The sequence below is a fragment of the Hermetia illucens genome, chromosome 1, assembly GCF_905115235.1.
Source record: "Hermetia illucens chromosome 1, iHerIll2.2.curated.20191125, whole genome shotgun sequence".
Classification (NCBI taxonomy): Eukaryota; Metazoa; Arthropoda; class Insecta; order Diptera; family Stratiomyidae; genus Hermetia; species Hermetia illucens.
Genome location: NC_051849.1, coordinates 34,876,598 through 34,901,692, shown reverse-complemented (window position 1 = coordinate 34,901,692; position 25,095 = coordinate 34,876,598). Strand labels below are relative to the sequence as shown.

Below are 25,095 nucleotides of genomic sequence, written 5' to 3'. Positions count from 1 at the left end.
TATTGCTGGAGAACAGAAGAGACCTCAACTGAAATCCTAGATAAGGTTCATACAAATCAGACATTGTGAGGCGATGTAGGACAGGAGAAAGGTATCAATAACTGCTTGTCATGGGCAAAACATAGCAAACCATGCTATGGGTTTGCGGAGATCGGGTCATTCAGGAAATAATGCTCTGAAGCGGGATAAATAAGGATGACGGTATAGTATGTCATGACCTGCACTCACAGTGACCGCCATGCAGTTTGTATCGAGATCGAAGCAATGTTAAGCTGCAAAAAGAGTTCCCGAAGAAAACTGGTTTGGCTAACCGGATGGACGATGTAGCCCTTTGAGGAGACTCGTCTTCCGCGACGTTTGAGATTGATATATTCCTGAATGGAGGCTATAGGGAAGGTCCCCCAAATTACTCAGCGTATCCAGCCTAACTGCTAGTGAAATAGCTATGTGACGTTGCGTGCATATAGTAAAGTTTTGGGGTGAGACTTAAAGATTGGTAATAAAGAAGCTACAAAAACCAAAGTCACTGCAGGCGACCTACTCCCGCTTTATTCATAAAATTTTTGTCACTCTGTTTCCTCGCCCTTCTTACAAAAGCAGTGAAAGGCAAGCCATGGTTTAATCCAACGAGTGAGCGATACTTCTAGTTAGCGAAGATGAATTGCCTGAAATATATGGAAGGATAGGAAAAACAAGTTTGGATAGCATGTCCAGCAAAGCTTGACACTGGTATTGAGGACTATGCCCAATCTGCATGTCAGTTTTTTTGGAGGAAGAAATATTCCTAGTGGAAATGCAAAAATTGGTGTTTTTCCTCAAACTCAACAAGCCACCTCCCATACAGCATCATATCGCAGGATCTGCTTGTTGAATGTTGTATCCATTGTCGGAAATGGAATGGCCTACCGTACCGTTTATATGGGTGTTGTTGCGCCCCCTCTTTGTTGTATGCAATAAGCACGATGGTGGACTTGCTGAGAGGCGCGTTGAATTTTGGCTGATGTTGTGTTTTCCTGGCTGAGTATCGAAAAGGCAACTCAATCAACTGAAATCGAATTAAAGGTGTATTGGCCGAAATGGAGTTCCTGAATACTTGACGAGTTTCGCCGTAAATCAACTTGTGGAGGGAAATCTCAGTTGCGAGGCAAATTATGGGCCCGGAGAGTACAAGGCTCGCTACTTTCCTCTGTTACAGAATGTGCATGTGCTTTCTATTCCAGAAAATATTAAGATTGTCGAATTTCCAGCTTCGTGCCCATGGTTGTTACAGCGAATCAGGCAATAGATGCAGAGGCTTATGCTACGAGATAATGACAATGATCGGCAGATCGTTGACTAAGAAGGAAAATACGTCATAGGGGAATGAGTAGAGAGTAGAGTATGCTTGACAAAAGGCTGCCTACGCCACCGCGGCACCTGCAAGAGATTGCTAATAGTTAGAGTAATGACGACTGGAAGCGTGGCGTCTTCTGTAATCCGGCTACTCGAAGGTTAGGTTGTAGGATGACCTGAGGTCAGGAGTCTCTCCCCACCGTATATTCTAATATATACGCCGCTGTTCCGCTTGCAAAATTGCAGAGACAAAAGGAGGCAAGTGTGATTTAACGCTTTTGCCTGTAAAACAAGGTTGTGCAGGTAGGGGCGGGCGTGATCCCACTTCGCACATTTGCGAAGGAAGTGAGGGTGTTGTATCATCTAAAATGTATGGACGCATGCACCGAACATAGGAATGTGGCAAGGTCGGAGTTGTATGTTCGCTGCCATTGCAGATGGGACGAGTACTGCTAGAGTCTGGGTGTATAAGTTCATTCTTAGTATTAGGGGATGACTTGAGCACAGGGAGACAAACTGTCACATTGCCGAGTCCCTCACGAGACACGCAATAACATATTGGCAGATCCAGAGCGTGTGAATTTTAACCATTTGAGATTGGTAGGCGAAAAAATTACCCTGAATGAGGCGGTGTAGTCGCCCGGAAAGTATAGTAGAAGATGTTTTCAATTCTAAGTAGAACTTGTTTGTAATTGTTTTTACAATTTTCGGAACGCTTAAGGGCCTAAAGGCAAACCTACTCCTTAAAGTAATATGCAAATGGGTTAACCTTTGGGAGACTGCGGGCGCTCCTATATGCGCTCCTTCTATCTCCGACATTCACGTGGCAAATTTGGAGGGAACGACTGCTTCTTAGATTGCAGTCTTAGAATGCATGAAAGTGACAACTTTGACGCATTATAATTCCGTTAGTATTAGTGCCATTTCTCCCAAACGTGGTAGTGTTATGCTCTATAGTAGAGCTTATATACCTAAAAAGTTGATGCTTCTAGGCTAAAGTTAAAGGGAGTTTCCAGTCAATTTCTAGCAAATTATTCACTTTATTTAAACAGATATGGATATGACGAGTATTTCGAAGCCTAGATACAATGCGCATCGACCATCACATTTATTTTCAGATACTTGGTTGGAATAGGTCCTTGAAACAACTGACCATTTTCGGACACCCGAAGTCCTCCCCTTTGCAATCAATGTCAAGGCTAATATCAGTTTGGGAAAGTACAAATTGACACCTTTGACTTTGTATCCCACATGACTATACTCGGTGAAAAAAAATGTACACCCCCGTTTTGCATGTATGTGCATGCAGTGAAATTCACAGGTCCCATCTTGCTCGTATTAATAGGAGCAACCGTTTCTGAGATTGAAGGTTTAACAAAGAGACAGGCAGGCGGACGGACAAACACATAAACAGTCAGACAGTAAACCGATTTAAATAAGGTTTTGTTTTACATAAAACCTTAAAAAGGAAATATCCATGGTGTATGACAATATCCATGGTGTATGACAATATGCTCAAGGTGGATATGTTGGATGGCAAAGTGTTAAATTCTGGATTTGTCTTGTTTTGACTAATTCTGAACGCGCCATTGGAGATAAATCCTCTTGTTCTTTAATGGATGAGGCATCGGACGCGACTAGCGAATGTGAGCAAACGCTTGTTTAGGGAAAACCCCTAACCTTTAGAGGATAAATTCAGAGTATTATGTGCTACCAGACAGCCCTTTTATGCTTTAAATAGGAGCTAATTATGGTTGGAGTCGTGGCCTCGATGTGGTGTGCTGGTTTCCCTTTTCGAAAAGATTACTACTAGGTAGTGGGTCCAACTCACGCAAGATATTGCACCTTACGTTCAGTTTCCTAGGTCTTGTCATGTCTTTCTCACCTATATATTCGAAATAAGGCCTAAAAGATACAAATTGTTTGGTTCAAATTTGACTTGAATAAATTAAATATTAAATATTATTAAAATATCTCAATTAGGTCTTACAAGTTGTTTAAAATAAGTTTAAAAATGTTCAGTGGAAATTGTCAATTGTGTCAACATTTTCCGAACCTTGATTACAATTTTTTGGATTGGTTTTAGTTGCAGTTGGATTCTGCTATTCTGTTTCATGATTTCACCCCATTTTTCTCTTTCACGTCGTTAGTGTGTTTTCGCCTAGTGTTACAGATTTCGCTATTTTTATATCGATTTTATTTATTCATTTATGTTATTTTTTCTGAAGAATTACTGTATTGAAATTTGTTGAGTGTACATTTTTTTAGTGTGTATGTGTTTATGATTAGTTACGAATTTTATTTTATTTATGTTGCTCTTGTTGTTCTTGTCGCTTTTCAAGGTATCTTTTTTTATTCTTTTATGCTATTTAATAATAAACTTGTTTCTCTTTCTGTATGTGTGTCATTTTTTTCTAAATTTTCTTTACATATTATTATATGTTACTCACAACTCACTCGTTTTTTAAAGTTTTTTTTTTTGTTCATTTTCATTTAAAGTTGACTTAAATTAAATTAATTAATTTAATTAATTTAATTTCATTACGTGATTTCGCCTGGTTGCGTTTGAATGTTTTATACACAATTAATAAATTCCTTTTAATCTTGTTAAGTAATAAACACTTAAAAACTAGATTTGCGTATGCCTTATAAATCAAATAACAAAGAGATGTGAGAGTGGTGAAAATGAACAACAGTTGGCTAGAAATCGTTTCGAAAGTGCTGGAAGGACTTCAGTTGAACTTAGTGGATACTCTAGACAATATGATGCAACGTAAGGCCAAACTGAACACATACAACTTCGCCAACGGAAAGAAACCATCAAAAGTGCTATTAACGCAATTACAAACAGAAATTCATCAACAACCATCCTGGAACCCCGAAAAATTCGGTATATCTACTCAGGAAAAATCTTAGACGTCTGCGCAGGACGAAATGAAACTGGACTTGACATTACCAAGGAACCTTTATGCACATCATATTTTCTATTGAACACAAATCGCTATTAAATCGCCACAACGTTCTCTTCGAATTGAAGGCAGCCAATGCGGTTGCTCTGGTGTTTCTCGAAACAATTTCGACTAACGCAGGAGTTGAAGGCGCAAATTTTTGTATCTTTCATTGCTCTAATTGGAGAAATCAAATCAAATCTAAAATTGTCCAATTTGCTTTGCGTTTTTTCTTACTCATCTGAGTCTTTCGTTAAATTTCTATTAATTTTTTTATAATTTTATCTCATATTATGTATTTCGTGTCTGTTTTTCTCTTTTCTCTCTCTTGTCTAATAGTTAATCCTTATATTTATCAAAAACTCAACAATTTAAAAAATCTTCTCATTTTTTATTATTTTTTCTTCATCCTTATAGAACAAAACGTTAGAAAATAAAGGCAATATTATTCAATTTATTCATTATTTCTTTATTTAAATATTTCGTCTAGGGTTTTGCTAGGCTCTAGAGCCGATCCTCATCCTCCTCTTCAGGCTCGTCACCGTTTTCTTCGACCTCCTCCTTGTAGCCGGGATGCTCGGAGATGGCATAGTAGTTACCGTTATAAATAACGCCTAGTTCACGTAACGCTTCGCCACGTATTGTGGCTTTTATCGTCCAATTATAACAATCGTCGGATTCGGATTCCCTATCCAAACGTTCAACATCTAGGATTTTTGAATTTAAACGTTCTAATATAATACCAATATCCTTAATACTTAAATGACGTTTTTGATCTACAGATAGCTGATCGATTAACAATAGGAATTTTTCTGTAGTGGTTTTATCATCCTCCATGACGGTGTTTTCCGTTTCGCTTTCGGAACTATCGCGTTCCGGTGCGATATCTAAAAATCGGACATGTTGCCCTTTTGCACCCGAAGATCTTCGTTGCATGCTGCCACCCGGCTCGCCCGATATCGTCACGGACTGCGGCTGGGGACTACCCGTACCATCCTGTATTGGGGAGGTGGCCACGCTTTTATGCACGGCTATTTTTCGACCCTCCTCGTGCAGGGCGCAACAGTGGAAATCACATTCGGTTGTACTGGGACTGCCAGCACGACTAGGCGTATGCGCATGGTGCGCGCATTCAGGTGTGTGCACATGCACCGCCCCACTCACAACACTATCAAACGAGCTACCCTGCTTCGATAATCTTCGGCCCGGATGATATACACTCTGTGGACCTTCGTCACTAATTACTGTTATTTGTGGACTGGCGTATCGTGGTGGCGCCCCACTCGATGATTTGTCCAGTGAACTTTGTGCTGAGAGTCCTTTTTTCGACGGCGAATATTTATCCGTTGGTGGTCCGTTACTGCCGCTCGGTCCGCCCATGCCGCTAGCACCGATCCCCCCGCCTCCACTGCCACTACCGCTTCCGCCCTGTCCGCTCCCCTGCCGCTGATCCCAATGCAGGACCACCGTAACACGACCCTTGTTGTCCATAATCTTCCAAGATGGCGTTTCATCGTGTAGCTCGAGAGCATGGATCGTCTCACAGACGATTTTGGGTATAGCTGATATCGCTAGAAAGCATGTTAGTCAATTTTGGCAAGGAGATATTTGATTAAGGGAAACTTGATTGGAATTCATACTTACCAGCTTTTATAACATCTACGCCAGTCGGGTACCACCGTTCACCTTGCCGCAGGAGCAGTAAAACCGTGTTGTTCGCCAACGTCCTGAAATATTCGCCATCTTCGATTTGGGTTCCATCGCACTCGAGAACAACACGTACTGGTTCTGAGGCAGGAACCCCTAATTTGTCTTTCCCTAAAAAAGGATATGATCGTCAATAATTTTTACAATGATAAGGAAAGGTTTACTAATGGTAAGACATAAATGGGAACAAAAAGGTCTTGTCACGTTAGTTGGTCAACTGTGAACCTTGTCCTCCGCTTATACTAAGGAAAGTGCAACGAAAACTAGTTATGCAGACTCAATTGGTTTGATTTGGGTAAGTAGATATGGATTAATACGGACTGAAGCAGATTACGGATGAAAGGAGGCAGAACTTTCATCATCATCAACGACGCAAGAACCAGTATCCGGTCTAGGTCTGCCTTCATAAGGAACTTCAGACACCCCAGGTTAACGCCGAAGTCTACCAATTCGGTATCCATAAAAGCTGTCTGGCGTTCTGATCTATGCCATCGCTCCATCTCAGCCAGGGTCTGCCTCGCCTTCTTTTTCTTCCATAGATATTGCCCATATAGACTTTCCGAGCTGGATCATCCTCATGTCTACCCCGCCCACCGCAACCCGTTAAGCCCGTGGAGAAGAATTTGAACTACGAGCCACTGGCTCGGGAAATCAAAGAAATTTGGCGTCTCGAGCAAGTGGTTGTAGTTCCCATAATATTGTCAGCTACAGGTGTTGCACCTAAATCCCCCACGGCTTCCCTTAATGTCCTGGGACTTTCGCACAGTCTGGTTCAAACCATGCAGAAGTACACCATTCTGCATACTTGCTCGATGTGGCGGGGATTCTCGACGGATTCTCCCATTGACCTAGTTTTTAAGTAGGTAGGATCGTCCAAGCCTAAATGCTTCGCACTTAGTGCTAGCATTAGGTAAAATCCGGCAGGAGGATTCTTCTCTCGAACCCGGCCAAGAGTTTCCAAGAGCTTTTTGGCTAAGAACCAAGGTTTCTGAGGAATACATAAGGACTGGGAAGATCATAGTCATGTACAGTAAGAACTTTGACCCTGTGGTGAAACGTTTCGAGCGAAACAGTCTTCGTAAGCCGAAATAGGCTTTGTTGGCAGCTAACAACCCTGCGCGGATTTAATCGTTATAACTGTTATCGGTTGTGATTTTCAACTCTAGATAGGTGACATTTTCAACGGTGAGACCGTTGAAAAGTTGTAGTATCCTCCTAGCGAAACTTTTAGACAATTTGGTAACCTTCGTAAGAACTTCGCCATGCTATTAACATCGTACGCTCGGGGTCACCAAGCCAAATAAGCGGTATATCAACCGAGATACTTGGCTTTGGAATGAAGATGTTAAAATGAAGGTCCTTGAAATGAAACGCCTCTACCACAAGTTTCCTGACGATAAAACGCTGGCCATTTGGCAAATTTATAGAAATGCCAACCGGGAAAAGGCTTTCTTTGCAAAGGCTTTGCGATCGCTGTCACCCGAGCGGAAAAACAGGACACTCGGGATGGCGAGAGAGATCTGTATCAACTTGCCAAAAACCGAAATGAACAAACACACGATATCGAACACTTCGGTTGCGTTAATGACAAGAACTTTGCTTACCAACCGTCAAGCCACGACGGATAGATGGCGAGAATATTTCGACCAGATTTCAACTGAAGAATTTGCTGGGCGATCAGACCCGAGTCCGCACTCCGCACGGGGACTCATCTGAAGTGGCAGTAGGTGATGAAACCTTACCAGGGGTATACTGGCACTATGGGAACTGGGGTAGCCCCTGACTTCACATCAGGTGAACTTCTGTTGTATGTGCGGTCAGCTCGGTTGTTTGCGGTTGGCCCCCTAGTGAGAGCTTCATAGGGATTGTGGTTGCGATCAAGCGAACAGGCGTTGTGTTCCAACAGGGGGGGCGTACTCCTTAGTTCGGTAGAGATTTAGGTAGGTCTTGCAACTACTAGTATGAATGCTGAGCATACACTCGGTATAGACTGGTACCGTCGTAGCTTGCTGCGACGGGACTCTGATTGTGGTCGCAGAATCAATCCGGGTCTTAAGAAGACCGTGGGATTAAGTCCACGTACCCACGTAAAGTACGGTGAAGCCACTGTCAGGACAACTGAAGTCCAAGAAGCAATAAAACGAAATAATTCGGGGAAAGCCACAGAATCTGACCCAACACTGGCCCAACACTGTGGCTCAGTGAATTTTTTAATCGGATTATTCAGGAAGGTAGAACATCATCTGACTGGCAGGAAAGCACTACAGTTCCAATATGGAAAAAGAAAGTTCAAATTACCACCCGATCCGGTTACTATCCCAAACCATGAAGATTTTTGAATGGGGAAATCATTAAAATAATCATGACTTAACCCGGATTTGTCAAAAACTGTGGAACTACTGACGCAATACACGCTGCGTAGTTACTCATGGAGAAACACCGTGAGCAGCCCTCTTTACACTGCATTTCTGGATCTCGAAAGAGCGTTGACTGTGTGTCACACGAACTCTTCTGGTATGCTTTACGACAACACTTAGGGCCAGAAGAACTCGTGCATTGGGTTCAATTGCTCTATCACGATCCGAAAAGTAAAGTTCGAGTATGGCGGTTGTATCAAAACCGTTTCGTGTTTTTGTTGGTGTTCATCAAGGAAGCGCCCTCTCACCACTCCTCTTTGTTCACACGGGACATCCAACGTCCAGCGCCCTATACACTGCTTTATGCAAATGATGTTTTCCTAGCGTCTAGTAGCAAAAATGATCTCGAGCAACTTGTCCAAAAATAGAATAATCAACCCATGCAACATGGTCTCAGATTGAATCTAAACAAAACTGAATGAAGTGGCGTTCACCAACTGGTGTTTTTTGTTATCAACGAAAGTCTCAAATCTACTGCAATATCGTCCGTCCTGTCGCTCTCTATGGTTCTGAGTGTTGGCTGACTGTAAAAGACAATGAACGACGTCTTGCTGTAATGGAGCCGAAGATGTTACGTTGGACTAGTGGCATGATACGTTTTGATCACATCCTAAATGAGGATATCCGCGATCATTATGGAGTTGCATCGATAGTGGAAAAACTGCGAGAGAGGCGTCTTGGATGGAATTCACTTGCCAAGATTGGTCTGAACATCGAAGTCGATGGTAAACGACCAAAAGGCAGGTCGAAACAATGGTGATTTGATACGCTGGATGGGGATTTAAAAGTTTTGAGGTCGCATCCAGATCAGCCATTTCATCATCATCATCAACGGCGCAACAACCGGTATCCGGTCTAGGCCTGCCTTACTGAGGAACTCCAGACATCCCGGTTTTGCGCCGAGGTCCACCAATTCGATCTCCCTAAAAGCTGTCTGGCGTCCTGACCTACGCCATCGCTCCATTTCAGGCAGGGTCTGCCTCGTCTTCTTTTTCTACCATAGATATTGCCCTTATAGACTTTCCGGGCTGGACCATCCTCATCCATATAGATTAAGTGACCCGCCCACGACAACCTATTGAGCCGGATTTTATCCACAACGAGACGGTCATGATCTCGCTCATAGATTTCGTCGTTATGCAGGCTACGGAATCGGAACGCGGCCAAATGTTCGCATTTTTTTGCTACGAATCCAGGTTTGCGAGGAGTACATAAGGACTGACGCTATTCATGTGAGTTGGGAGTCGGCTTTTTACTCAAAAGGCTGATATTCCATATTAACATCTGCGAGGAAAAATACATATTCTACTGCTGAATGAAAACTGAATTAGTTAAAATTCATTTAATGTTACATGAGTGTCTCGTCTTTTAAGAAATAATTCCAAATTTAAAACTATCTCGCTGAATCCCTAAAGTTACGGTCGTAAACCCACTCTTTCTCCCTCTTCCACCCATTTGAATTTCGACTAGACATTCAAGATGGCAATAAACTTTAGCCAAGACTATTCACAATCTTTACCATCATCACTGTTATCGTCTTAAGGACAACAAGAAAGGAAGTTCCCTAGTGCACACAACAACAATATGCACAAACAATGTATGTAGCAACTCCCTTTCAGTCGGTGCCAGTCTCATAGTTCTGCTTTCCCTTTGTTACCTCCAATTTCCTAGTTCATTCCAATTGTACATTTTTTTCTCTATTTCTCCCTCCCACGACATATCAGCCCTCCGCATCCTGCAGCCTTAGACATTCACATTTTAGTGCACTTCAAGTTTTCACTTGAAAAGTTTCAATAAAAGAAATGAAAACAGAAACAAGAGTTCATCGAGCGAAAAACCAGCCTTGTCTGAATATGGTACCATAGCCCAGGATGGCTAAAAAAACTTGTCTGCTGTGCTGGAGTTCATGTGGGCTAGGACTGGAATGTCTGGGGGAGGGGGGGTGTGGGTGGTGCATATCAAAATGGGAACGTGAAATCTGAATACAACAAGCACAGTGTCTTCCCACGTCTTCACTTCTTTCATTAGAAATTATTGCCAATGGCAAACGTTGTGACAATACCTCGCCGAAGCGAAGTGGACAAGGTACGAAATAAGGATGTGGAAAAGATGATGATGCTGGGCTTGGAGATGCATTTTATTATGTATTGGAATCGTTAACAAAATGTTCAGCGAACGTAAAAAAGGATTGAATTTAGGTGGCATTCTGGAATATTTTCGGTATTTTGGAACTTTCCTGCAAATAGTCTGATTGCAGATGATTGGGAGGATTGCCTTCACAATATATTATATTTGCTTGCTTGGTTGGGGTTCATTTCGATTGAGCGGCGAATCTAAGGCGTTTTAAGTCATATACTTTCATTTTGGTATCCATTCTTTTATTAGGTTGTTGCACTTGAAATGACCGATTTGGCAATAAAGTGAAGTTAGTTGCGATTTTCCTGTATCAAACTACCACCAGTTGGCGCTGTTGGTGTCGGATAATGAAGTATAAATACTTCTACATTTAATCAAAGAGACATTTCAGTTTTGACCATCGTTGTGAAAACAGTGAATAAAAAGGAAAAAAAAGGATGGAAAAGGGTAAAGAACTTACACTTTTTCTGTATGAGCTCAAATTCGGTTATAAAGCAGCGGAGGTGAACGGGAACATTAACAGCGCATTTGGAGTTGATACTGTAAACGAACGAACTACACGGCGGTGGTTCGAAAAATTCCGGTCAGGCGACGTAAACCTTCAAAGTGAGCCACGTAGATATCAAGGATCTTCGATTGACTACGACGAGCTGGGTTTGCTAGTCGGATCCGACACACGTCAGTCTGTGAGGAACATTGCAGAGAAACTGGGCATACACTATTCGACAGTTTCCCGGCACTTGCAACAACTTGAAATGGTGAAAAAGCTCGACAAATGGGTTCCGCATGCCTTTACGGAGCAAAACATGGCCCTTCGAAAGGAAATTTGCAGTTTTTTACTTTCCTGCAACAGATGCGATCCTTTTTTTTGCACAGAATAGTGACATGTGATGAAAGTCCTGGGGGTTTAACGTGAGTACCTGCCGTGTAGGCATAATCCCACGGTCCTCTTCGGGCACGGATTGATTTTGTGACCACAATCAGAGCCCCGCCATGCAAGTACAGCGGTCTTGGTTTATACTGAGTGCAGGCTCAGCATTCATACCAGTGGATGCGAGGCCTATCTAACACCTCTGCCGCAACTAAGGGGTACGGCACCCGAGTTGGACAGCGCAACTCCACGCTTGAGCTCCGAGGAGCTCTGCCCGCGATGTAGGCATAACCACAACCACCATGAAACTCCCACTAGGGGGCCAACCGCAAATAACCGGGCCGAGAACACATCCTCCAGGAATTCTCCTGGAGCATATGCCCTCAGAGGGCCATCCCGGTTCCCATGGTACCAGATAACCTCCGGTGAGGCTTCGTGGCCGAAGCCACTTCAGATGAGTCCCTTGCAGACTCGGGTCTGATCGCCCTCCTCGAGTACGTGGGGACGGAACAGTGACATGTGATGAAAAGTGGATATTATACGACAATCCTCGCCGATCAGCGCATTGGCTAGATGCTGATGGACCACTGAAGCATATGCCGAAACCGAGCCTCCATCCGAAGAAAGTAATGGCGACTGTTTGATGGTCTACAACTGGAGTTATCCACTATTCTTTTTTTGGCACCTGGAGAAACAATAAATGCACAGAACTACTGTGCCCAACTCGAGAAATTGCACCAAAAATTCAGTATTCAACGGCGGAGATTAGTTAACAGAGGTGGTGTGATACTCCTTCACGACCTCATGTTTCCATAACAATGGTTCAAAAGTTGAACGAATTGCAGTATGAGACTCTGCCTCATCAACCATATTCACCGGAACTTTCGCCAATCGACTACCACATTTTTAAACATTTGGATCATTTTTTGGCGGAAAAACCATTTATGAATGAAGAGGCTGTCAAAATTGCCTTTGACGAATTTATCAACACCCGACAGTTGGACTTCTACGAAACTGGCATAAATGCTCTTGAATCTTGCTGGGAGAAGTGCTTTGGATCGACTGGCACTTCTTTTGATTAAATAAATAAATTTTTGTAAGCTTTACAGTCGTTTCAAATTTTAGTACCAAAACAGCCATTTCATTTGCAACAACCTAATATATTTGGCGTGGGAAGGTCTTATTAATTAAAGTGTTAGTTTGATGTGGCTGACAAAGTAAAGATACATGCCGTTCTTAACATTCATGAAAAACTGGTATTCAAACCTAAAGAATACACTCAATGCGTTCCCTGTTTGTCGTAAGAGGCGATTATGGACCATGATTGGTTTCTGGAATGTGCGCAGGCTCCTCGACAACGGTAGCGAGGCTCCTCACAATTCTCGCTTTCTCCAACTTGAGTGGAAATTCCAACAATATAAACACACATTCTGGGCCTAAGCGAAGTAAGATGGTGGGACTGCAGAGGGTAATCCTATCGCTCTTGCCGCAATAACGGCCGTGTGATTGTCTACTCTGAAAGCCAAGTGGTAGCAGGTGCGAATCCAGTAGGAGGTTGCGGCAGACTCCTGCCACAAGACACGCTCTCTTGCCGTGGGAGCCGGTTTCCGACAGATTTCTAACTGCCAGATTTCGGTGCAGGTTAAGAAGCATCACAATTGTACAACGCTACGCACTGTCGGAGATTTCCGATGTAATGGAAGAGGATGCTTTCTATGAGCAACTAAATACTGTTCAGGGGAAGCTTCTTGAAGATGACACTGTGGTCATGATGGGTAATCTGAATGTCAAGATGGGATGTGACAACACCTTGCTCGGACATGTGATGGGGAAACACGCTCTTGGTGACCGCAACGGTAATAGTGGGAGGTTCGTGGATTTCAATAACTTTCACCGCATCGTACTTGGCGGCACATTGTTCGAGCATAGAGCCTGCCAAAAGGTCAGGTCACCGGCGTCATACGAAAAATTACATCGACCACTTCGCGAACAGCAGTAGATTTAAGACTTGTTTCCGGGATGTTCATAACAAGGGAGGCGCTAACATCGGCCTCGAAAGGGATGACCATCTGATGGTAGCTTACCATACGTTCGCTTGCGTGTAGCGTCCGTCACTTTTCACAGGTTTGGGGCGCTGCGAACCCCTAAGTTCAACATCGACCGCTTGTGTGACCCAGCTGTTGCTTAGTAGTGGGAAAGCTATCTTGCTGGTCGAACGGGAGATATACTGAGTAACCAGCCTGAGAATATCGATGAGCATTGGATTGCTCATCGATGCTCTTTTCTCTGGTGCTATACAGATCGCCGGCCACGTTTCTAAGGGGGTTCATAAGATCATGGAAGCAGATCGATTAACGGAAAGGGTTTAACTATTAACCGCTGCGAGGGATGGCGGGCTTGATGCGTTCGAACTCCGATACTGGGCAAAATCCCGAGAAGTTCAGCTAAGTGTACGCTGCATTTAGAGAGAATTTGTTGCGTTGTTGTTGCGCTGTTCATGGAAGCGGAAAATGCCGCAGATGGCAATGATTTAAGGAATGTGAACCGCTTCATGAAAGAGCTGGCATGTGGTCGCAAATTTTTCGACGGTCCTCTGAAGGACGTCAAAGGTAGACTTCTCATTCACGATGATCAACAACCAAAGAGACGGAAAGAACTCTTCGTAACTCTTAACCGCATCGCATCCAGTTCCTCCTCCCGAGGAGGCATGCCATCGTAACATGCGGATATGGACTATTCCTCCTATCAGAGGAGAAATTATTTTGGCCATCATTGCACTGAAACGGAGTAAACCCCCTGTTCTTGACGTTCTCCCTGCGGAGTTATTTGTTGCTGCACCTGTAGTTCCTGGACAACTGGTGCTCCACTCGTACGGAAATCTTGGGAATCCCAGACCTTTCCGAAAAAGTTGAGGAAGGAGATGATCATCAAGATCCCAAAGAAGGGGATCCGTTTTGAGTTTGATAATTGGAGGAGTATCTGCGTGCTCCCTGCGGACGTAAAGATACTAGCTAGAATAATTCTAGGAACATTTCGAAAGCTACATAGATAGAGAGTAGGCTTGTTTTCGCTCCGGATCCTCCTGCATTGACCAGTGCCCTGAGTTTAGATCTTCGCTTCACCTGCTCTTCATTGATTTCCAGAAAGCTTTCGATAGCGTGAATAGGGAGTATATCCAGAGTGCTCTACATAGGGGGGGGGGGCACTCCGGTGAAACTAATAGCTATTATCAGAGCGAGATATGATGGCGCAAAATCTCCGAGGATTTTGAAGTTCAAAGCGGAGTCCGCCAGGGCTGCACCCTGTTGCCGATATTATTTCTTCTTGTTATCGGTGGCGTTCTTCGTGCTGCCTATCGGGAGGACGTGGAGGAATTCAGTGGACAATGATATCTTTCGTCAAACACCTCGGCTACGCTGATGACATCTGTCTGCTCTTTCACCGGGTCATAGAGCTTGTTTGCACTTGATTTGGAAAGAGAGGCAAGTAAAGTTGGGTTGAAGATAAACACTGATAAAACCATGGTTCTCAGTCTGACGGGTCATTGCCCTCTCCCTGTCTGCATTGATAGGTAGAGGATCCAAAGTGCCGATTAATTTATATATCTAGGAAGTGTGGTTTCTGTCGACAGTGGCACTGAACTTATCCCGACGGATTAACAGCGTTAGATTCGCTTTCGCTAAATCTGCAAATATATGATATTTATCTCAACACTAAGATCAAGTTGCGACTGTTCTGTGCTAGTGTTCTTTCTGTGTTGCTAAATGAGAGTAGCACGTGGAAAGCGAACTCTACTGTTCCTCAAAAGCTCCAGGCTTTCGTCAATATCTGCCTGCGCCGTATCATTGGAGTACGCTGGCCTGACACTATCTCAAACGAAGAATTTGGTCGGCGCGCAATGCTGCCACTCCATCTGAGTGAACGTATTTTGTATATCTTGGGATATTCTTTCAATTGTCGTTAGCATAGGATAGAACAGCTCAACAGTTGGGTGGATTTGAAGACGATATTACCTCTGACATTCCCCTTAGTGTCGAGGATAATTTGTTCTAAGGCTTAGTTAAAAACGATGCACGATAGAGCATTTCCTCGTCTTAGACCGTTGTTGATGATGGAAGATCTGGTAAGTTATCCTGCTGCTTTTATCAAACCGCGTACATTGGTCAGGGTCAGCCTAGTTAGTCCAATAAACTCTGTCGCGATACCTGGTATGGGGACACAATGAAAAAATCTTTGGTATGGACTGCTAATGTTGTGGGCGTATGGGGCCATCCCGCCTAGCAGGATAGTGGATACATAGATGATACCCAGTAAAGTGGTACCTCTGTAATTGCAATTCCACTGGGTGATATTTCCTTTCTTATAGATTGATCCGCTGTATCAAATCTTGAGCATAAACTGATGACCTGCTTAGTGTTGTTGGTTGCTCTATATTCAATCAGTTTGACTGTCAATCCAACGTCTCCTCGTAACTCATAGTTCTTAAGCCGATAAATTGCACGGACCGTTTCCTCCGCGTTTGGTAGTAGCAGCATTTGTCCGCCGCCTTCAGTTGGCGGGACTTCCAATCTGTCGGTATTCTGGTTCATTTCATCGAAGTACAAAACCTCCTGCACCGAAATACCCACGATATCGGAAATCAGATTTCCCGCTTGGTCTCGAAAGAAGTAGTATTGATGTGTATACGCCTTTATCCTGCTGATTCCTTCAAAATAAAATAGGGATAAAAAGGATAACAATAAGAAGGCACTGTGCGGGTTTCCTATGCACCTGAAGGAGTGAACACCAGACATAGGGAACCTTGTTTACTATAAGTCGATGGTAATATTTCGAGTGTAACACATCGTAAAAGACTTTCTGAATTATTTTCAGGTATAATGTGAGCTAGATTTTATCATTACGAATATTCCCGTAGTACCAAATGCAAATGGCAGCTGTTGACATTTGGAACCTAATGAATATGACGAATATGGTTTGTAGGTAACGAATATGGTTGTGATGATCTTTCTATTTTTCCTATTTAAGATGTTGTATAAATTGAATTCTTACCTCTTACGATAAGTTCTTCGAAGCTTCCTACTACGACGCCTTTTCGGACATTTCGCCAACTGTCCCAGATTTTAAGGGGTCTCTTTCCTCGAGACTCCTAGAAAGAAAAATAAAAAAAAAAATTAATTAATATAAAATTATTTAGGATACATATTTATATAGCCATAATAATAGGATATAGCATCTAATATTTGGCTAGGTATTTTTACGGAAAGCTTAACACTTAAATAATAACTTTGCCAAAAGTAAGTTGGGAATTTACGAATCAGAGATCTCGAGTCACCATTTTGATCCTGAAACGATGGATGGATGGATGATTGGGAAACAAGCGTTACCACAGACGCCGAAGAAATTGAAAATGTCCAAGTTAGGGAAAAAGGTTATGGTATCCGTTTTCTGAGACGCTGAACGAATACTTACTGTCAAGAAAAGAAGACGCGCAGGTTTGCTTAGATGCCAGGGAGCTGAACGTTCTGCTGCATTGCAATAGCTATCCTGCATTGCAATGGCTATCCTGGGTAGAGGAAAACATTGAAGAATTCCCTCTTCGTGTATTACGGAACGAACCGTTATTATGGATTAAGGTTTCCCCATATTCGATACAGAAAACAAACAATTCGGAATACCGGAAGCTTCGAGTGTAAAGGTTTTGTGTTCATGTTATGTGATAAATTTCCTATGTACGTTTTTCCATTCATACATCACTAAAAATTCCAAATATTCCTTGATATAGCCAAGGCCGTCATTTATATGAGTTCACTTTATTTGATCATGACGTCATATTGCGGCATAGATTATGTATAGGTGCACCATCGTGGTTTTTTTTCAGATTTTTTGGTTGCATACGTTCTGAGAGCAAGGCCGGTTACATTTTTTTGGAACACACGTTTTGAGTCCTCGCTCCCCTATGTTTTACCCAATGTCAGAAATAAGATCAGTTTCGAAAAGTACTAGAAAAATGTATACTCCCCATTCACATGCATGGGGAACCCCCTTTAAACTCAACACAAAATGGCGCCACCAACTGTATGTTCTTATCAAATTTTGTGACAAGAGCCTTAGCCGTTTCCAAATAAATCGGGCGTGTTAGACAGACATTAAATCGATTCTAATAAGGCTTTGTTTTACCCAAAACCTTAAAAGACAACAACCAAAAAAATTGTTGAAGTTATCATAGCCACTATCTCTGCTTTAGGTTTGGACAATTAAGCATATTCGACCCACACTCCTGAAAAGTAGAGAAACTCCAGAGAATTTTAGAAGTAGGTCTCTACGATATTACAGTGAATTTGTAGAGGATTAGCTTTTGTTGTCTTTAAAGTAAGTTAGTCCAAAGTCTGTTCCAAATAACGTTTCCGTTCATGCAAGTGCAATAGGTACAATTTGTTCACATAGTTCCCACAATCTCCTATATGGGCAAAAGAGACTCACCCACGCTTACGCACCAGCGTTGTCGGTTTCAATCGACGGTTCCCATAATGGGCTATTGCCCCATACACTCAGGTAGCTCTTCATTTGCCATTGTCTCAGCCTATAATACTCCGGTGACTCAAAGTAGATATAAGTTAAAGGAAGTAATGGACATTTTCCTCATGTAGGAATTTGGAACGGAACAACCTCAAGTTGACTTTGGTGTTAAGATAGTCACATTTCTAGATTTTGAACAAAACATAGTTGAAGGTTGCCGTCGGCAGAGACTACGTTGCCTATACAAATGGTTTGACACTTTCGTTGTTTTACCCATTAATATCAAATAGAAAGAGTGTAATGCAAGGATAAGCAGATTTCGTCAGCGTAAGCGAGACTCTCATGCCCTTAACCCAGGCCAGCATGAACCCTGCCGGCTGAACCAAAACCAAGTGGCCGAGGAGAACCTCCATAGTGGTGACACCGGGAGACGTTGTACTCACTTTGACTTTCCGGCCGTGATGCAGTAGGCGGATGTTCCAAAGGCCTAATCAGGGCGATCAGACCGGAGTCAGCACGGGGACTCATCTGAAGTGGCAATTTGGTCACGAAACCTCAACAGGGATATACTGGTACCATGGGATCTGGGATAGCCCCTGGACTCTCATACTTCGGGTGAACTTCCGTTGTATGTGAGTACAGCTCGGTTGTTTGCGGTTGGCTCCTTAGTGGGAGCTTCATGGGGGTTGTTGGTTATGCTCAAGCGAGAAGAGACCTTCGGGCCTCGGCGTGGTGTTGCGTTTCAACACGGGTGCCGTACTCCTCAGTTCGGTAGAGATTTAGGTAGGTCTTGCATCCACCAGTATGAATGCTAAGCCATGCACTTGGCATAGAGTGGTACCGTTGTTGCTTTTCACAGCGGGGCTCTGATTGTGGTCACAAAATCAATCCGTGTCTTAAAAAGACCGTGGGATTAAGTCTCCACGACAGTTACCCACGTAAAACACTCAAGGACTCACTGTGCCAAACATAAAAAGGGGGGCAGTGCAGCAATAATAGAAGTATCATGTTGCTGAGTACCATCTATAAGATATTCTTCCCTATCTTGCTAGGTCGAATAGCCCCATACGCCCAGAATATCATTGGCCCATACCAAAGAGGCTTCACTCCAGCAAATCAACACTAGATCAGATTTTCTCTCTGTGACAAGCGATGGAAAAACTGCTGGAATTTGGGCATCAGTTGCACTATCTTTTCAGCGACTTCAAGGCCGCCTATGGCCAGGGCAAAACTGTACACTGATATGAGAGAATTCGGTACCTCGAAGAAATTGATAAGACTAACTAGGCTGGCCTTGACCAATGTGCAAGGGCAGATAAAAGTAGCAGGGTCACTCTCGAGATCATTCAACATCAACAACGGTCTAACTCAAGGGAGTCTCCTATCATTCGTCCTCTTTAACCTGATTCGGAGAAAGTGATTCCCCATGCAGATGTCAAAGCAATAAGCACCATCCTCTTCAAGTCCATTCAACTACTGGTGCACGCTGGCGATATTGACATTATGGGAAAAACAATCTGAGATATAGAGTCTACCTTCATCATGTGCAACTAGAGATCTCGCGACGCCTGCTCAATTCTCAAGCTGCGCATTAATGAAGGCACGACGAAGTAGATGAGGGTAACGTCAGCGCCAAAAACCAAAGAAGGAACAACATTAAATCGTACTGGTCAAATGAGAATAATAAAGATAGGAGACTATAACTTTGAGACCGTTGAAAATTTCTCTTATCTAGGGTCGAAAATCACAATTGATAACAGCTATGATGCTGAAATTTGTGCATGGCTGCTGGTAGCCAAACTTACAAAAGCTGTTTTGCTCGAAATGTCTCTCCATGGGGTTAAAGCTCTTACTATACAAGAATCTTGCCAGTCCTTATGTATTTCTTTTGGCCGTGCTGGAGAGAAGAATCCTCCGAAGGATGGACAATTCCGTAACCTTCATAACGTCGAAATCTACGAGGGATACCACGACCGTCTGGTTGTGAATAAAATCCGGCTCAACAGGCTGCGATGGGCGAGTTATTTAATCCATATGGATGAGGATGATCCAGTCCGGAAAGTCTATAAGGGTAATATCAATAGTAGAAAAAGAAGACGAGGCAGACCCTGCGTGAGACGGAGCGATGGCGATGGTCAGGACGCCACACAGCTTTCGGATATCAGATATCGGATTCGGATATCGGATTGGTGGACCTCCTCGCAAAACCGGGGTGTCTGAAGCTCATTACCAAGGCAGGTCTAGACCGGGTACCGGTTGTTGCACCGTTTATGATGATGAGCCATAATATTGATAACGGAGTATAGGCTTAATGAACGCATCTATGGACTCCTAATATTTTTGAGAAAAAGAACTTTATCCTCGATGCTGTAAAAGAAACTTTGTGAAGCCATATGCTGCGGTGGTGAAACATTCCGATTAGTTTCTCCAGACGATACATAGCACTCCTGCAATACTTCCATTGCGGATTTGCGGCGTCGAATTGACAAGCATATCTTTTGAAACTTTTCCTTCTGAAGTGAAATAAATATCGTCTTATATTATCACTGGTGGCAGAGAGATTTACAAAGTTGACTAGATGTCGTATACTAGTCGACTCAGCTGTGAATGAGTATCTGCGTCAAATCAGGGATAATAATCACCGCCAAGTGCAATGGTGACCACATTGGCTCTTAAAGAGTACCATAGTCCTGAAATGCATCGTTACGGTCTTGAATGAAGTGCTGTGACACTCTTAAAAGCCAAGATCCAATTGGCTAGTCGAACTAATGACTATTATAACTATTATTAGGCATAGCTGGAAATACAGAGTGGAAAGTGGACCGTTGCCCTTCCAAATATTTTACACACAATTACGAGAGGGTGACCAGATCATAGAGCAGTACTCGGCGATACCTAGGTAGTTGAAGAGCGATAAGAATGGAGTCAAAATCTGAAGAGGAGCGAAAAGTAAAGCCCGACAATTTTGCAGCCCGATTGGTGACTTCGAGGCAGTGAGTGTCGAAATGGAGCTTATTGTCGAAAGTGACTTCAAGGTCTTAAGTGTATATCTGATATAAGAAGGAATATTCTTAAAGGGAGTAGGAAAAGGAAGTGGGTGGCGGTTAGCGCTAACCCATTACCAGAACACCTGCGAGCCAGAGTATCTAGGTTTGATTGCAAGGAGAGGCAGTTCAAAAGCGTTTAATGTTGTCGGCGTAAAACAAACAGGGCCAAATAAGAAGGAGGAATGTCATTGATGAAGAATAACAATAATAATGACCCCAGAATAAAGCCCTGTGGGACGCCAGAGGAGGAGAAAAGGATATGCAGCCATCAAAAAGACACGACAAGTTCGGTTGAGAAAATAAGAGGCAAGCTATTAAATAAGTAACGTGGGAACATTGACAGGGGTGAGTTTGGGCAGAAGCATCTTGTGAGTACACCTTCGAAATTTGCCTCTAGAAAGTTAAACTTGGGAGGCTTGAGCATCCGAATCGAGTGCACTAGAAATTTGTTAGGTCTGAGGTGATTGAGAAAGGAAACACAGAGAAGGCTGGAGACGACAAGATCTAGAGTATTATTGAAGTGATTTTTAGGTAGGTTAAAATGGAGGCGTAGGCATTTATGAAAGTGGATAGAGGAAGCCAAGCGTGGTAGGAGTTATTGCGGAGGGAAGGAAGGGCGGGAGTGGTGGGACAAGACAGCATATGAAGGTTAAATACGCCATTGAGGATGAAATGAAGAGAGGGGAACCAAACGGTTAAGACTTCTGTTAGGATAATCTGCTAAAGAAATTTTTGAATAGGAAAGGGGGCTGAGGCGGTGAAAATATAGACAGTATATGGTGAAGGACATACGTTTGGCGGAAAATATGGTGTACTTAACAGCTATTGGGGCACAGCGATATTAATGAAAACGAGAATCACAACAAATACTAAACAAGTCGAAAACTTGAAGTTCAGCGCTTCAGCTATTAGAGACTTCATGTAGCTCTTATTTAAAAACGTTTGAGTGAACATTTGTCCTGTTTGTGCCTAGTTCGTAATTTTTAAGCATTTAGTATGTCAGACTATTCAGTTACTGTGACACCGACATCTAGAGACTTAGGTTAGAGCAAGAAGACTGTATACAGGAGGAGCAAATCCAGCGGAAAAGGGGCACGGGATCTCATTGCGTATCCGTGAAGCAAGTGGTTCAGAACTGCTATGTCTGCACTAGAGTCCAGTGTGACCGAGTTTTTCGCAGTCGAGCGAAGACGAAGAATTTTGGTGTGCACATGTTTTCGCTTTTGAAATGAAGTCAAAATTTTCCTGCAAATCTGCATTGGGAGAATGCGATCGAAAGACGGAAGTTGACCAGGCAGACCTGAATTCACATTTGAGTCTCAGCCCAGTTGACAGAAGTTGAGTGCGAACACTCCGTCGTTCCCGACCCGCAGATACACAGCAGAAACCTAATATACAACAACACGGCTTGCCGCCAAGGACATAAGTAGTAGTTCGAACCGTAGCAAATAGCACCAGCTCGACAGCTCCACCGGCGACTGCCAGGGTACCAGGATCAGGCGAACATTCTCAGAATAAACCAACAAAATGTATGGAATTAGTTTAAGCTTAATTACAGATTAAATTTCATTCTCTTGTTCTGTTATGGTTATGTTATTGAAATAAAACACGTTAGGCCACAAGAGTCGGCATTACCTCTTTCTCTTCTCTCTCATGAGTTCATGGTTTGTCGAGGTGACTCGCGATACATCAACCCAGATGGCTCAGCTGCAGCAGATGGTGGCAGCATACCGTTTCTAAGTTTGGCAGGGGTCGTCAATGCTCTACGTTCGGTAAATATGGCTAGATCAAAGTATACAAAGTATATAGATTCACCTCCCGAAATGTGATAGTAGATCATCGGGACCTTTGGTAAGCACCGGACATGCCGGAAGCGAGCGTAATCTCTCTGATCCCGTTAAGAATGGTGTTCCGCATCACATCATCACTACTGGCTCCTTGATCTTTTCTAGGGTGCGTTTATTAGCACCGCAAAAGTTCGCAGTTGCGCGGAAAGAGTCCGAAGAACTTCTTAAGCAGGGTATTTGTACACCTTCAGGGAGTTGTTGGTCTTCGCCACTTAACATGGTCCCAAAACTCAATGGCGGAGACCTTGTGACGACTGCAGATATCTAAATGCTCAGACGATTCCTGACCGATATGCCATTCTACTTATATACGATTTTCCATACTTTATCACAAACTGCCGTATTTTCTTGACGTTGAACTTAGTCAAGGCATACCATCAAACCCGTGTAACTTCCAAAGAAATTCCGAACACGGACCCTTGGAGTTCACTAGGATGAGTTTTGGACTGTTCATCCACTCTTTGCTGTGTATCCTCGACTTCTGTTTCGTATATTTGGACGAAGTTCTGGTCGCGCCTTCCCCTAAGTATGAGCATTCAGAGCACCCCGAGTGCAATTTTTAACGACTACTTGCGGCCCGCGTAGTATTTAATGGTATGAAATGCAAATTCTTACAGACGCAGGTGAGAATCCTTCGACCACCAGGAGGATACAGCGACATTATCATATGATCTGATCACCGAAGTTAAGTGTTGTTTTAGGAAGTAAATACATGGATGGGGGCCACTTTGAAAATTGTATCTTTAATTTTGTAGTAACTGGAGAATTGACAAGAATGCACGGATTTTCCGTGCCTATTTTGTTCATGAGCTCCTCGTTGTAAAAGTACATACTGACTCAAGCAGTCTGTTTCGGATGCAGTACTCTCCACAACAAACTCATCTCTTAGGGAACTCTTGGAAAATAGCACAGAATTAAAGTTTTAGCTACTTACAAATTGAGCAGTTATGCACCCAGAAATTCCTCACATAAGGAAAACACAAATCCGTTCGTAGCTTACCAACTAGGTCATCCGGACGCCTGCGGAACTAGTTTTTTCGCTTGCCTTTAACCATGAATTCCATCCTTCTAACATCCTCCCAAAGCAAACTTGATGAAATTATCAGTCTCTCTTGAAAAATATTACGATAATTGAATAATATTTGTTTGTTGTCCTGAGTTTATCTCGTTGAATCTTCAAAAGCCACTTAATTGAGTCTCAGCAAATTCAATTCTGTAGAATCCTTGTGGGTTCTCCGAAATGCACTGAACCGACAAAAAATTCTACAGAAGGAAAGACTCCATTTAAGCATCCCGATAACCTTTAACCAATGCTCAGTGCGTAGGTGTTAAGCAGCCTCATCAATTATATCAATGACTGACAAAATCCTTTGTAAGAAAGTGCAACTTAATTGATATTCAATTCCACGAGCGATCCATGTCATCCACTTTGTTGACTTGTTTCAAATTTTTCTATTCGAGGAATTATGCCAGAATTTAAAGTTGCTTCTCCCCTTGACATTTCGTAAGGGTTGAATGGAAACGTTCTATGCAGGAATCGGTGCTTCCCACGCTGGGCACCCACTATTGATAACTCATTCATAACAATATTAAAGAGGTGTATGTAAATACTCAGGAGCTAAGTGGAGTTTGATGGGGAAAATAATAGACCAACTTCTGAAAAAGCTATGCATCTTGCGGGGCAGACATGTTGCGTGGTGCTGTAAGTCTATCCCGTGCAGAGTAGGCGGCGGGGGTGGAATTATTATGATTCATAGTCATATCATATTTTCATTTATTTATCTAATTTGCATTTATGATTGCTCACAAGCACTCGCCCTTTCATCTGGTAATATTTCAGATTCTTTTTTCTTTAGATAATTTGACTAAAGACCGAACTAATTAATTTGATAATTTGGTAATTGAAGTAATTGAAACCAGGAGATAGGGCTTACTAGTATCTAATTTGTTTGTTAAAAAGGAGGTATTACGTGTTCCACGCAAATGCCTTGGCTCTGAGATGCTGATGCACTGATGTCTCGCTACTGGGACGGCAGTGGTCTCAATATTTTATTACATTTATCACTGCAGGGTATGTCTCCTGTTCACTCATTGGCTGATACGGCATCCATACAATCTCTTTGATGTTATTTTTTTCCTTCCATTTTTGTTTTCAGTGGAAGTGCTCTTCGTTTCCATTATCATGACATTGATGCTTTGCCAATGATAAGCTCGCAGCAGCAAGGCAAACACAGAGACGAGCACCAACATTTATCACGACTGGAATTTCAACCC

General features: G+C 42.9%; 1 protein-coding gene across 4 annotated transcripts in view; it reads right to left on the bottom strand.

The window, feature by feature from the left end:
* Positions 1-2,906: 2,906 nt before the first annotated feature.
* The window catches only part of LOC119647004, a 66,289-nt gene continuing 44,100 nt past the window's right edge, over positions 2,907-25,095 (bottom strand). For 3 of the 4 annotated variants that reach the window (XM_038047731.1, XM_038047733.1, XM_038047730.1), the window contains 3 exons: positions 16,461-16,557; positions 5,925-6,098; positions 2,907-5,851 (listed from right to left, as the gene is read on the bottom strand). In XM_038047731.1, coding sequence (XP_037903659.1) covers positions 4,785-5,851; positions 5,925-6,098; positions 16,461-16,557 — 1,338 coding nt within the window. In that variant the 3' untranslated portion in view covers positions 2,907-4,784. The remainder of the gene's footprint in view (positions 5,852-5,924; positions 6,099-16,460; positions 16,558-25,095) is intronic. The other variant, XM_038047732.1, reaches the window with a different exon arrangement.